At 37.5% G+C, this 15,402-nt stretch overlaps 1 protein-coding gene across 6 annotated transcripts in view; it reads left to right on the forward strand.

The window, feature by feature from the left end:
- LOC111190302 (uncharacterized) overlaps window positions 1–15,001 on the forward strand; it is a 492,977-nt gene extending 477,976 nt beyond the window's left edge. For 3 of the 6 annotated variants that reach the window (XM_049469799.1, XM_049469800.1, XM_049469801.1), the window contains 4 exons: window positions 3,640–3,813; window positions 5,200–5,373; window positions 13,368–13,414; window positions 13,833–14,999. In XM_049469799.1, the coding sequence (XP_049325756.1) occupies window positions 3,640–3,813; window positions 5,200–5,373; window positions 13,368–13,414; window positions 13,833–14,611 (1,174 nt within the window). In that variant the 3' untranslated portion in view covers window positions 14,612–14,999. Of the gene's footprint in view, window positions 1–3,639; window positions 3,814–5,199; window positions 5,374–13,367; window positions 13,415–13,832 lie in introns of all 6 variants that reach the window. The other 3 variants (XM_049469797.1, XM_049469798.1, XM_049469796.1) reach the window with 2 other exon arrangements.
- Window positions 15,002–15,402: the final 401 nt, after the last annotated feature.

Here is a 15,402-nt window from a genome sequence, read left to right on the forward strand (position 1 = left end):
TGACATTTAGTTCATTAAAATGTTATTAGATTTTACCAGTACATGCATGTAACATACAGTGAAACACTGTTATCTGCTCACTCAGAAGAAAAACTGAAACTGCTGTAAAACTGTAAAAATTCCCAAACCCTAAAACTTGACAGGTTGTTGTGTTTTCTGTCTTTTTCTGTTTTGACATGAAAATTGAAAAAACTCAATTTCCAGAGTGATTCTGCTATATTACTTTCTATTTGTGCTTTTTTACATTTATTACTTCTTGTCCCCTTTCCATGATCCAAAGTGTCCCTCCTATTTTGAGCATACTTTGAAGTTGGAGTGAGTGGTGTTTTCTGAAATCTGTGAGTGTGAATTTGATATTCTCTGTGATTTAATTCTGTTTGTTTTTGTCATTTAGATTACCTGGTTGTAAACTCGTCGTGAACTCCTGTGAAACTCTCTGCTCAGCTTTGAAATCAGTAAACTCACCACTGAAAGAACTGGATCTCAGTAACACTAAGCTGCAGGATTCAGAAGTGGAGCTAATCTCTGATGGACTGAGGAGTTCAAACTGTAATCTGGAGATACTCAGGTGAGATTTCTGTCAGGTGATTTCTGAATGGAAAGATCATTATCATTTACTCATTCTGGACTGAAGAAGTGTTGTTTTTTTTAATACTGCTTGGGGTTTCAGCAGAGGACAGTGATGTGCTTTTTATATTTATTCAGATTAAAAAATATTTTAGTAGTGTCCGATCTCCGGACTGTCTCCTATAAATTCTTTGTAATTTTTTGGGTGAATAAAAATGCATTAAACTATCAAAACCTCCTGGAAAATGGATCTATCCCTGTAGAGATTTACACAATTTACAGCATTTGTCACTAACTGACGTCCATTACAAGGTGCTTCTGTAAATTCACTGTATTCAGGGCTGGACTGGGACAAAAATCGGCCCTGGCATTTTTGGTTTAGACCGGCCCCTCATAATTAGCGGAGCACAACCGACTTGTAATTTATATATGTGGGGTTACAGAGAAGCATAATGTATCAACATGTTAAATATAAGAAGTTTAGTTTTGTCTGTTGTTAACTCCTCCATTCTTGTCTAAACTGCGTAATTCAATTGATTCTCTAATATAACAGCTCAGTTTTTATTATTCAGGTTAAAGGTTTTTCCTCCTTTAAACAGCTATAACATGTATTTGTATCAGGCTACAAACAGGGCTGCTTTATTAACTCATGCAACACAACTATGTCTTAAAAGTATTTGACACTGTTTTACTCTTATTCAGTGTGGGCATACCTTTTGCTAATATTACTTTTATATTTTTTAAATTTACTTTTTAAATTAACTGATAATTTATCATTTTAAAATCTTTTATTTCACTTGTTTTAGTGCTTTTTAAAACATGTTGAACCACAGCATAGAGGCTACAAACTCAAACTATGCGGCCTTTCAACACAGCTTTAACCGAAATATCTAAAATACTATGATGTAGCCTAAAATATACACTTGCTGCTCATCTAACACTTCCCAGTCTTGACCGTTTGCTATTTTATCAACCATTGCTCATTATTCTCATGTAATAGAGAAAACGTTACCTCCATCACTTCATAACTTTCATAACTTTACTAATTTTACCTGCTTACGTACTACACATTCCTGCTCAGTCTGTCCCTCGGTTTCTCCATCACAAGCCTGCAGCCGCCCCCACTAAATTGTGGGCCGGTCTCTTAGAAAAATAAAAAATCCAACAGCATCGGCCCCTGAGGACTGTCAGCCCACCGGGCAAACGCCCAGTACGCCAGATTACCAGTCCAGCCCTGACTGTATTTAAATCACGCAGAAAGGCAGAACACCATTAGCTTCTGTAGCTTGACAACATCAATGCGTGGTTATGTACACCACAGTCAGTGGCTTTAATACTGTTTATATCAGTATCAGAATTATATTGTATTGACCAAGGTTAACCAATGTATTACGACAGATTTTGGCCTTATTGCCTAGTCCTACTCCCAAACATACCAATTGAGTGAATGTTGTTATTTTTAGATGTGGTCGTATATTTTAATCCTATGTACAAGACATTTAGTGTGTTGAAATATTATCAGATTTTACCAGCATATATATATATATATATATATATATATATATATATATGTATATTAGCAGTAAAAATACACAATTAAACTGGAATATATTTAAAAATAAACCAGATATTGATATTTTTGGCAGTGTAGGCAGGTGCCGGGTCCTGCTGGAAAATAAAATCTGCATCTCCATAAAGCTCACTCAATTGTCCTGGTATACACTGTGCTGACTTTATCGGCTCACCCATCCAAGTCATTGAAGTAATGGTTTCCAATCACTTCCATGGCCACAGGTGTTTAAAACCAAGCACCTATGAATGTATACTGCCTCCACAAACATTAGTGAAAGAATGGGTAACTTCTGACTTTATTTTCTACTGAAGATTTGTTCCTTTAATTTCACAGCAGAGTTTGCCGCTAGCAAAACACACAAACAGCCAGCATAATTTCTCTCATATCTACATTGCAATAATACTTTTATTATTCAGTCTCTTATGTTATCTTATTTTTACATGATGTTATCCACCCCATTTGCTAATCCATGAGCAGTATCTGAGTAAAATAATGTAGCTATTTTTGTTATGTAAAAGGTTTTTGCTGTCACGCCCTCACTCTGTTTCTGCGTTTCCCAGTGTGTTTCCCCTGTAATTTTCCGTCACGTGTCTGTAATTTGTAGCTCCGCCCCTCGTTACCTGTCTCCCCAGGTGTTTATTGTTTCTTGTTCTTATAAATAGTCCCCTGTGCCACTTTGTCTTCGTCGGTCTTTGCACCTACTCCCGTTGTCTGTCTTGCCACTTTTGCTATTGTTTATTTCAAGTTTCCTATTGTTATTTCCACGTTCCTTAGTTCTTCGTTTCTTTATTTTCTCTGTTTATCCTTGTATATATTTACGTATTTCTCCCTTGCATATTTCCCTAACTTTGTTTAGTTATTATCTGTTTAGCTTAGCTCTTTGTTGTTTTCCCTGTTTGTTTATGTTTATATATTTTCTCGTTATTTGTTTATTTATTTGTTATTTATTGAAGTCTGTCTTACCCACATATACGTCCGCCTCCCGTCTGCTCCATTGTCACATTTGCTGGGTTATAAACCTCTAGTATACAAATAAAGCCTTATATTTATATATTTTTTGATGACACAATTCATTTCAGTCCTTATAATGAAAATCCTGCAGTAATAGCAGTGTAGTGGCTGGTATTGTTAGCTTTAGTGAAAACATATCAAACTAGAATATCGGACCACTGGTGAAGACATTTCCATCATATTTGAAAGATTCATCTGACTAAAACAGAGAAGACAACTCACTCCGATTACTGAAACAGATCTACTAGACAGATCTATCTCTGATTACATCTGTAGCTGAATATAGTAGCAGTTTACTGAAGCTCACTAGAATCACTGTATGAGAGATTCTGTTTCTTACTCCAACTACTTTATAGCAGTTAAAATATGAAAGAAGTGTCATTTTAGTTACATCACCCAACAACATTGCAGATTTTTTTTTATTTCTTTAAGAAATTTCACTTTTAATATTTTGTAAGAGATACTGACTTTCTTTCTCTTTCTTTCAGACTGGCTTTATGTAATCTTGGAGAACAGTCTTGTGAGTATTTGGGATCCGTTTTACAGTCAGAAAACTCCTCCCTGAAAGAGCTGGACCTCACTAACAATGACCTTCAGGATTCAGGAGTGGAGCTGCTCTCTGCTGGGTTGAAGAGTTCACACTGTAAACTGGAGATTCTCAGGTGATAGTTCTGTGAAACTATTCCATAATCATTTATAAATTTGTAACCAATTTATTTCCAGAATTAAGGGATCTGTTTTTCATGATCTTAATGGCAACTGAATTACAGAATCGATTTGATTCTGATTCACAAGCTCCAAATCCAATTTCTGATTCGATTCAACATTTTTACAATTACTGTTTATAGACATGAAAGAGATTTTCAGACAACTAATGTTCTAAATTGTACAAGGAACATTACAGTTGTTTACAGTTAGTAGTGTGATTATTGGGGCTGTTTTGCTGCTTCAGAACCTGGAAGTCTTGCTTTGATAAATAGAACCATGGATTCCGCTGTCAAAAAGTCCTGAAGGAGAACGTCCGGTCGTCTGTTCTTGACCTCTGAAATTAACCTCAGAATGACTAAAGAAACATAAAGTGAAGACTTTGGAGTGACCATTACAAAGTCCTGACATGAATCCTATTGAGATGCATCTTAAAAAGGTGTTTGATACTGGAAAAATCTGTGGTGAAATTACATTGTGGAGCAAAAATTTCACAGCTCTCTGAAAGACTCATTGCAACTTACTGCTGATTTCAGTTATTGGTGCTAAGGCTGGCCCAACCAGTTAACCAGAAATAAACTATTTTGTTAATCATATGAGGTAGGTGTGTTGTATTTAGAGTTTTGAAAAAGTGAATAAAATACTGGTAAATGGTAATCTGAGACTGTAATTCCTTTAGCAGGCTTTAGTAACTCTTGAGTTAAGAAAAAAAACTTGTCACTAACTTTAGCTTTTCTTAAACTACGGAAAGACTTTAAACTGCTGGTCTGCAGCTGGCTCTCTAACTCTGCAGATGGATGAGGTTGACACACAAAAAATAAGGGTCCAAATGTAAATTCTATGAAATGCCTGTGAAGAGCTCTCAGAACCACAGTTGGGAAAAGGCACCCTTCAAAACGGACAGACCTGGAGCAGCTCACAGAAGACGAATGGTCCTAAACCAGGAGAGATGTGTAAAAAAACTCATTCATGTTAACAGGAAGCAACTGAGTTCCAAAAGGTGAAATAGTTAAAATGTCATGTCCAGTTTTATGTTTTATGTCCATTTGGGAAATTATATTATATACATAAAAAAAAATACAAACAAAATAAATTAACATGTGAATACCAAAGCATTTCCAATTGCAACTAATTTCTAAAAGAAGAGCGGGGTATCAGTTTTTTAGATCTCTAACTCCTGCAGTTGGATGTTTAACATTAAATTCATATAATTGGTTGAGATACTGCATTAGGGACAGTCCTGTAGGCAGTGCAGCATCCAGGTGGCTGAGCAGTTCTGATTGTTTGGTGGTGTTTTACTCTGTTTAGATCTGTCACTTTGTCTCTTTCTCTCTTCTCTGCAGATTGTCTGGTTGTTTGGTCACAGAGGAAGGATGTTCTTCTCTGGCTTCAGCTCTGAGTTTAAATCCATCACAACTGAAAGAACTGGATCTGACCTACAACCACCCTGGAGAGTCAGGAGTGAATCTGCTCTCTGCTCTACTGGAGGATCCACACTGCAGCCTGGAGACTCTCAGGTATGTTCAGCTTTGTAGATTATTTTAAACGACTGTAATCTGTAGTCATCTGCTGTTACTGTACTTAATAAAGCTTTACAGATTATAGGTCACACTTAATAAAGCATCTGCTCTGCTGTAATAGCATACATACCAATACATTATAGTATATAATATCTGTGGTTCACATTTATGTTCTGTTACTGTGTTTTAATTTGAGTAAAAATATGAACCACCGAGTGGCGCCGAGTGGTCCAGCGGTCTAAAGCGCTGCCACTATGAGCAGGAGGTCGCCGGTTCGAACCCCAGCTCATGCAGCTTTGCCATCAAGCTGCCGGTGTTAGAGGGAGCAAAATTGGCCCTGCTCCCTCTGGGGTGGGTAGATGGCGCTCTCTCCCCACATCACTCCTATGGTGATGTCTGCAGCACAGGGCGTCTGTGAGCTGATGTACCAGAGCCGAGCCGCTGTGCTTTCCTCCAAGCGCGTTGGCTGCTCGGTAATGCTGCATCAGCAGCAGCTCGAAAAGAAGCGGTGGCTGACTTCATATGTATCGGAGGAAGCATGTGCTAGTCTTCACCCTCCTGGTGTGTTGGGGCATTACTAGTGATAGGGGGAGTCCTAATGCGGGGGTTGGGTAATTGGCCGTGTAAATTGGGGAGAAAATGGGAAAAATTTGAAATAAAATGTTGGCTTTTGGTAAATTGATTTGATTAGAAAATATTTAAAAACATGTGTTACAGCACGTGACCCCATCTATCTGGCATCCACTATCAGCCCTCATTTAAACCCTTTCCATAAACCTGCTGCCCAGTGTATAACTTTACTCACAAGATAACACCTCACAACTTATACAGGTGTGGGCATTCCTTAACTGTCACATGAAGGAACACTTCATATACAGTTTGCGTACTTCTGTCTGCTGTGGATTATAGCTGATCTACCCTGATGGAGATCACGAAGTTTACAAACATTGCAGAAACGCTACAGCTTGGGCTGTGTAACAAATGAAGTGTGGGTCAAAACAGCAGTTATTAACTGCGATTGTTATCAACTGCAAAATGTTTGTTTTGCGTGAATAAGTGCACACAAAAAAAAAATGTTTACTAGCACACATCTTGGTCCTTTTCCGGCATGCAATAGGTAGGTAACAAATCTGTTCCCCATATAAAGAAAAGATCTGATTTGTATCAGGTTCACACAGGAAGCATGATGATAAATCTCTGCTGTCTGTACTGGTTTAATATTTCCCAGTAACACTGCAGTGAAGGTCATGCTGGGAGTAACAGTGGGCAGATCACAGAGCTGAGTAGCCACTGATCCGGACCCGTTATCCTAAAAGCTTTGTAGATTAAGATCATCTTTTAAATGTTAGAGAGAGTGTTTATTTAACAGTGATCTCTGTGCTAAGAGTCTTTAGGGCAGGAGAGACACAGCTGGCAGTGTTGGGCTGGAGTTTAATTCTAAACAACCAGCAGCTCCCCTGATTTCACTGGTTTAATCACCTAGTGATTCTTCAAACAGCTGATCACATGAGCTTCTGCTTGGCTGGAAAGAAAACCTGCCCGGTGTACACAAGTTTGTGTGTGTCAGAACACATTTAAATAAAAAAAGTCTCTTTCTGATCAGGCATTCCTTTACCACAGCCAGTAGATTCTCCCCCAACCAGAGAAACAGAGGGTGAGAGAGCCTTTAAAACCTCTTTATTGTAACTAAAACATTACTTTAGGCCATCTCAGCCAGTCGAATCATTATTTAAAAGCAAAATAATCACATAATAAGTACAAATAAACAAATAAATAACAGTAAATAGTTTCTTTAAACTATTGGAATTCATCAGAGATCATCCTCTAAAACTGAACACACCGCCTCTCCTCAGCATCACACTGCTGTAAAAGTCTCCTATTCCATTAAAACCCTGGATTTACCAGCAAAAAGCAGATTAAGAGACATAAAAAGGTGATGCAACTCTGGCCGTATGTTTAGCATATTGCACATAGTTGATGAAACTAATGAACTAAGGAAAGGAAAGCTGGGTGTTACAGCAGGAAATCTCTAAAACAGGACAGCGTTACTCCAGAACCTGCTTTAAATGCTGCAACACGTTTTACCAGTGTAGCTGAGATGAGTGATAGTGGCGTGTTTGGCTCATCTACACGCTACTCTATCGGTATTAGCTCTAATTATACTGGTCCAACATCATCCTGATTATACTAACAGACCAACTACACCAGCAAACAAAAAATACATCATATACTACTGCTAGAGCTGCTCATCCAGCCTGTTTACTCCCCAGCCTCTCTGGATTGTACAGCGGGTTAGTAATGTGGGTTACAGTGTTTATCTTATGAAGATTCTGATTAAGTAAAATAAATGAGAAGTTTGTTGTTTCTGGCTCATTGTTTTAGTGCATTAAGCCACGTCAAGATTTGTCTTTAAAATAAGTTTCAGTGGAAGGAAAGCCCACATTAGGCCTTTTTTTACGTCTCTAAGTGTTTTAGTCTCAGTTCTTCAGTTAGCTGGGTTAGCTTTGTGGTTCTAGACTAACGTTAACACTGTCCTGCTAGTTTTCCTACTGTGTCACTTAGCTCTCCTCAGCGAGGGCAGATAGTCACATGATTAGTTAGTTATTAGTTTATTTTTTTATCAGGTGTGCTGTAAAAACCACTGACTGCAATTAAATACTAAACTCTGCAGGGAAGCACTGCTCCTGAACTGAGAACCGCTAAGCAGCTAAAGCACATTTTCTGTTATTATCTGCCTTTTAAATCTCTAACACAGGCTACGTTGCTTAACATGCATCCCTAATCTGAATTAGTAAAAGCATTTCATAGAGAACACGATCATAATTCCACTATTTACACATTAAATCTGTGTGGAAAGCTGTGAAAAGTATCTAGTCTGCCTGACCTAAACCACACTACACTATTATTACTGTCCCCTTCGCTATAATACAGAAAAGTGATTGACACGATTAATATAATATTATTTAATGTTGCCTAATCTTATGCTGATATTTCTTGAAAGAATTCTTTACAAATGAAATACATCCAGAAATAAGCTTAGGGAATATGTTTGTAGTTAAAGCAGTTAAAGTGACCCTGTTATTTTTGTTTTAGATAAATCGCCACAAATAAACATGCTCATTGTTTTTGTTCCAACAAGATCCAAAAGTATGGTAGCCTCTTGTTGATACAGTAAATATATATATATATAATATAATATAATATAATATATATTTAAATACAGTTAAATATAAATAATAATTTTGTGAGAATAATTGTCTCTTTTTGTATTTTTGGTTAGAATTTAGCAAATTTAACGGTACCGAATTCAAAGTATCGAACCGGTAAAATTTTTTTAACAATACCCAGACCTACTTATGATGGTTTTGGGCGTATTTACGCAGGGTTAATGTTTTGTCAGTGTAAAGGAACTTGTAATTACATATCTAGCTCCATCACTCTCTATAAATCAGTGCAGTACTGTAGAACAGTGTGAATTAGATCTACAGTACTCAGTATTGTGCTGCACAGGACAGTGGATTACAGTATTAGTGAGAGGAGAGCACAGCATACCTGCTCATATTCATAGTGCAGTTGTGACACAGTGTTGAATTCTTGTTACAGTATAGCATTCAGATTAGACTGGACTCTCTCACCATCATCCTGACAACTGAAAAAAATGACAAATGGACAAAATTGTTGGTACCCCTCGGTTACTGAAAGAAAAAAACACAATGGTCACAAAAATAACTTGAACAAATGAAAATGAACAAATGAAAATCTGACATTGATTTTAAACCATGTTTCAACAGAATTATTAAAAAAAATAAACTCATTAAACAGGCCTGGACAAAAATGATGGTACTCCTGAAAATAATGTAACCAAAGGGACATGTTAAATCAAGGTGTGTCCACTAATTGAATGCCCTAGATAGATAAGACAAAATGAAACCTTTTTTCCAAGGCACATCAGCTCTATATTTACAGATGTAAGAAAAGAAAAGAACCCTGTCCCTACTGTGAAACATGGTGGAGGCTCTGTTATGTTCTGGGTCTGCTTTGCTGCATCTGGCACAGGGTTTCTTGAATCTGTGCAGGTACAATAAAATCTCAAGACTATAAAGAGATTCTAGAGAGAAATGTGCTGCCCAGTGTCAGAAAGCTTGATCTCAGTTGCAGGTCATGGGTCTCTCAACAGGACAATGACCCAAAACACACAGCTAAAAACACCCAAGAATGGCTAAGAGGGAAACATTGGACTATTCTGAAGCGGCCTTCTATAATCCCTGACCTAAATCCTATTGAGCGTCTTTGGAAGGAGATGAAACATGGAGCCGTCTGGAAACCATCTTTCAAACCTGAGAGAACTGGAGCAGTTTGATAATGAGGAGTGGACCAAACATATGATTGCAGGGATTGTCTCAAAAGGTTGTACAAAATATTACGTTAAGGGTACCATTACTTCTGTCCAGGCTTGTTTCATGAGTTTTTTTTTATATATAATTCTGATGAAGCATGATTGAAATACAGTGTCAATTTTCATTTGTTCATTTTCATAGCATTTTCATATATTATTACTTTTGTCCGATTCAAATTATTTCTGTGACCATCGTGGGTATTTCTTTCATTAACCAAAGGGTACCAACAAATGTGTAATCCAAGTTGGTTGTTTATTATTTCCTCATCCTCGTTTTCTTCCTCATCTTTTTCTTTATCTTCTTCCTCTGTTTTTCGAGATTTGTAAAATTATCCAGAACAGTTCTACCTGTTACAGCTGGGTTTGGAAACTGTGTTTAGAGTTTGGCTAAAAATGTGTTTTGGAATTGCTAACTGAGTGTAAGGTAGAGAATGAGCTTGTAGTTCAGTGTAGCATCTCAGTTTTAGGGTTTTAGCAATCTTCTTATAGCCTGGGCCAGCTGGAGAGATGAAGAGCAACAATTCTGTTCTATTCTTGCTATGAAGTGTCATGTTAAATATCCAGTGGCCAGTATAAGAGAATTGAACCCAAAACACCAAATTTAACAGCCCTGCTCCCCTACAATTTTTTGTATTGTATCGCCTAGTTTAAAATGCTCTGCGCTGACCAATAGGAAGACAGAACGTTCTGTGGCGCACAGATGTAAACATGGGAAAAGAAAGTGGGACGGTGCTCCTGCAGTTCACTGGACCAGAGAAACAGAAGAATAATCTAATAATCATCTAATAATCTAATAATCTACTTCATCCATGAGATATTCTGTTTACAGGCACTGAAACCTAGCTAAAGTAGCTACATCTTTACATGCTTTGTGTACTCCAGAGAGAAATTAATGTATGGTAATGTCCATTTGGGTCACCCAGGAACGAGCCCACAGTCGCTTTTCCCTCTTTTTTTTTTATCTGAGCACAAAAGCGCTACCATCACACAAAGGGGTTCTGTCGCCATGATTGTCAGATTCTATGCTTCTCCCACGCGATGACCTACGAACTCACACGAAGATGCAGACGATGATTGGTCGGTGACTAATGTGTAGTGTTGCCAGTCCCCCGAGAACAACACAAAACGAAGATAACTGCTTAATCTGACATAGTGAACATCGTGAGAGACAAAATGTTGTGTAGTCTGAGCTCGGCATTAGGGGTGTACTCACTGTTGTTGCCAGTGGTTTAGACATTAATTATATTTTGTGGGCACAACAAATTTAATCTGTTATACAAGCTGTACACCAGTGTTCATTTTGACAACAAATTTTGATTTAGTTTTAGTCATAGTCTTGTGATGAAAATAGCATTTAGTTTTAGTCATAATTTAGTCATCCGGAATCTTTTTAGTTTTAGTCTAGTTTTAGTCGACTATAACTACAGTCATATCATAAGAATATAGTCGACTAAAACTACAGTCAATTTAGTCGACTAAAATGTAAAGGGTGTAAATGTAAATGCTTTTTCATCAGTTACCTTGAATTAACCTTGAAAAGTACACATAAAAAAAAAAACATTTATTAACCGGTTTTGTAATATTGTTAATGTTTGAATGTAAAATATATTTATATTTATATATGATTTAAAGTATATTATTATTGTAGGTGACTATAAATATTTAACATTTAAAATTTTGTTCTAGAAATCAGGTCATAAATCATTTGAATGGTTATATTGTAGTTTGAACAGAGCTGTAGACACAAAACAGCTTTTAAAGGATCTAGTTTTATCTCCATCACTAACCCAGCACACCTACTGTAGCTACAGTCTATAAATGAGGTCAAAAACACACATTCACACACTGTCCTGCAGAGATGCTCTCAGGATGTACTGAGAGACTTCATGAGTTAAAGTGAGAAACTGATGAGAAAGTGCTGTAATGAACTTTACACAGACTTTTGGGTTCATAGATTCACTTATTTTATTGTTATATTTTCGCTACATCTTTTTCCTTTCTGACCTGTTCCTGCTGTAACATTAGCTATATGTTTCTTCTACTATGGGACTAAACAGATGATCTGATCTTAATGTCTGATTCTGTATCAGAAACATTAACTTTACAGAACAGCTGTGTTTTAGTGCACAGCCGAGTTAAACACCATCAGCTCATGAAATAACATCAGCATTAAAACGCTGATCTCTGCATGGAGATCTGTGTGACTCTTGTCTGCAGAAGCTGAAAGATTTGTGGTATTTTTACCGGAGATGGAGTCGCTCCACACGGTTTTTACACGTTATCTTGTTTTTCGCGACGTTAAAGGGGAAATATATGATCTCTCCTCTTTCTCTCTGCTGACGCTGTCGAGTTAACTTCAGTCGAGCCCCGTAAATAACGACAGTTTAGGCGAGTCTGTCCTCCCGGGTTTTGGATCTGCGCGCTGCTGCAGGAGAGACCGGTACTGATTGGATGACTACCCCGCTAGTCCCGCCTCTCCACCTTCGCTAAAGTAGTAGTGATTGGATCTCTTTCTAACTGGTCCCTACCTTTCACAAAACTAAATCAGTACTGATTGGATGTCGTCCCTGCCAAACACTTTCTTCTCGTTTTTATTTGTTGACAAAAATGTCAGTTAATTTCGTCTCGTTTTTATTTAGTTATCGTCTCGTTTTCGTCTTAAATAAAAGCTTCGTTGATGAAAACTATGCAGAAAATTATTCGTCAATGAAATTAACTCTGCTGTACACTGACTACTTTACATTGTATTACAGTGTCATATATTCAGTGATGTCCCTTGAGAAAATGTAATAAATATTTACAGAAATGTGAGGGTTTACACACTGCACACATTGGTAATTAAATGTGTTCTGATCTATATGTAAGTCACAACTTGATAAATTTGGGAGTTTTTTTTCCAAACCATTTTTTTTTGTTTTATCTGTCCGTAGAATATTTTGCCAGTAGTGCTGTGAACATCCAGGTGCTCTTTTAAAAACTCCACACATGCAGCAGTGTTTTTAGTTATTTTTTATTTTAGACAGCAGTGGTTTCCTCCGTGGTGTCCTCCCATGACCTTCATTCTTGTTTAATGTTTAATTATTGTAGATTTGTCAACAAAAATGTTAGCAAAACAGACTTGGACCTGTATCTCTGTAAAGCTGCTTCATGAAATTTGTAGAAAAAAGTGCTATATAAATATAATTTAAAAGAATTACAGAAAAGAGAGAAATGGAGAGAAACAGGGAAAAGGGAAGTTAAAAAAGAGAAAAAAACTAAGTAAAAGAGAAATGGGAAAAATGACAAACAGGGAGAAAATCATTGAAAGAAACGGGAATAAAGAGAAACAGAGAAAGAGGAAAGAAGGTTAAAAAATGGAGAAAAAGAGAAAGAAAGGAAGAAAGAAAGAAAGAAACAGAAGCAGAGAGAAAAAGAAACAGGAAAAATCAGAGAAACAGAAAAATAAAACGTGTGTAAAATAATGTGTGGGAAAATGTATTGTGATTGTCAGTTTAGAAACACAATGTAAAAAAATCACACTGTGTGTGTGTGTGTTTGTGTGTGTGTGTGTGTGTGTGTGTGTGTGTGTGTGTGTGTGTGTGTGTGTGTGTGATAGGTTGGAATATGCAGGTGAAACCTGGATGAAATCAGGATTTAAAAAATGTAAGTACACACTCACACACACACACACACACATTTACACACACATATAAACACACACACACACCTCCATACACATACACACACACACACATCCCACATACAGACACTCAAAACACACACTCAAATACACACACACACACACCTCCATTCACACACACTCAAATACACACACACCTCCATTCACACACACACACACACACTCAAATACACACACACCTCTATTCACACACACACACACACTCAAATACACACACACCTCTATTCACACACACACGTAGACATACACACACACACACACCTCCATTCACACACACACACTCAAATACACACACACCTCTATTCACACACACAAACACTCAAATACACACACACACACACTCACACACACTCTCTCTCTAATGTGTGTTCTTGTGTTCAGACGGCTGTGATCTCACACTGGATCCAAACACAACGAACAGAGAGCTCTCTCTGAGTGAAGAGAACAGGAGGGTGGAGAGAGGAGAGAGGCAGCCGTATCCTGATCATCCAGAGAGATTTGATTACTGGCCGCAGGTTCTGAGTAGAGAGAGAGTTACTGGACATTGTTACTGGGAGGCTGAGTGGAGCAGAGGAGGAGGAGCTGATGTAGCTCTGAGTTATAAAACCATCAGCAGGAAAGGACTCGGTTCAGACTCTCGGTTTGGAGGGAATGAAAAGTCCTGGAGGCTGGAGATCATTAATAACAGTTACTCTGTTCATCACAATAATAACAGAACTGCTCTCCCTCCTCCTCCCTCTCCCTCTAACAGAGTAGGAGTGTATGTGGACTGTCCCGCCGGCACTCTGTCCTTCTACACCATCTCCTCTAATACACACACACCCTCCTCACACACACCCTCCTCACACACACACTCCTCACACACACCCTCCTCACACTCACACTCACACACACCCTCCTCCTCACACACACCCTCCTCACACACACCCTTACACACACACTCCTCACACACACCCTCACACACACACACACACACACACTCACACACACCCACACCCTCACACACACTCACACACACACCCTCCCACACACACTCCTCACACACACACACCCAAACACTCACACACCTACACACATTCTACACCACATTCACTGAACCGCTCTATGCTGGGTTTTATGTTTATTCTGGCTCCTCAGTGCGTCTGTGTGATATAGAATAGTGTGTGTGTGTGTGTGTGTGTGCGGGAGAGAGAGTGTGTGTAAAAGGTATTTCTAGAATAAAAATCTTACTTCTTTCAACTACATCTTTAATAATCTACAGTTTCAATATAAAATATTACTGATAATTATTCAGTGTTCTGATTACCGATCGATTTTGCTTTTTGAATGATATTATGTGTGATTGTCCCTTTTATTAGATATTTATTATTTTGGGTTTATTGACTTTTATTGATAGTTTCTGTAAAGTTGCTGAGAGAGTGTTTTATATATGTTTAATATTAATATATGTATTTATATTGACTGTTTATGTTTGTGTTGATCTATTGCTAAAATATTTGAAAAGTTAATTAAATTATGATGTTATATTTGAATATGTCTGAAATAAATGTGCTATAAAGAGGAATTCAGCGTATTTTAGTCTTTTACAGTCTCTGAGATCCAGTTTCTGAAAACGTTTGTCCTTTTTTCAAAACTTCACACACAGCTGATTAAACCTCTCACACATCAAACTGAATGTTTCACACTTTCAGCTTCTGTTAAAATTCTATTTATTCATCCAAACTCCACACACACGTTTATATCAGTGAACAGATTTTTCTACACCACAGTGAAACACTACACACTGATGGAGTAAACAGAAAACACTGCTCCCTTTAATTCCCTCAACTTTACTTCAAAGATTTTCAATAAATCCAAACAAAAAATTTATCATTACATTTTTTTCCAATTTTGTAAACTAGACTGGTTTTATCAAAATACTAAATACAATTCACAAAACCACAAACAGAAA

This window comes from Astyanax mexicanus, chromosome 21 (genome assembly GCF_023375975.1).
Source record: "Astyanax mexicanus isolate ESR-SI-001 chromosome 21, AstMex3_surface, whole genome shotgun sequence".
In the NCBI taxonomy this organism is placed as follows: Eukaryota; Metazoa; Chordata; class Actinopteri; order Characiformes; family Acestrorhamphidae; genus Astyanax; species Astyanax mexicanus.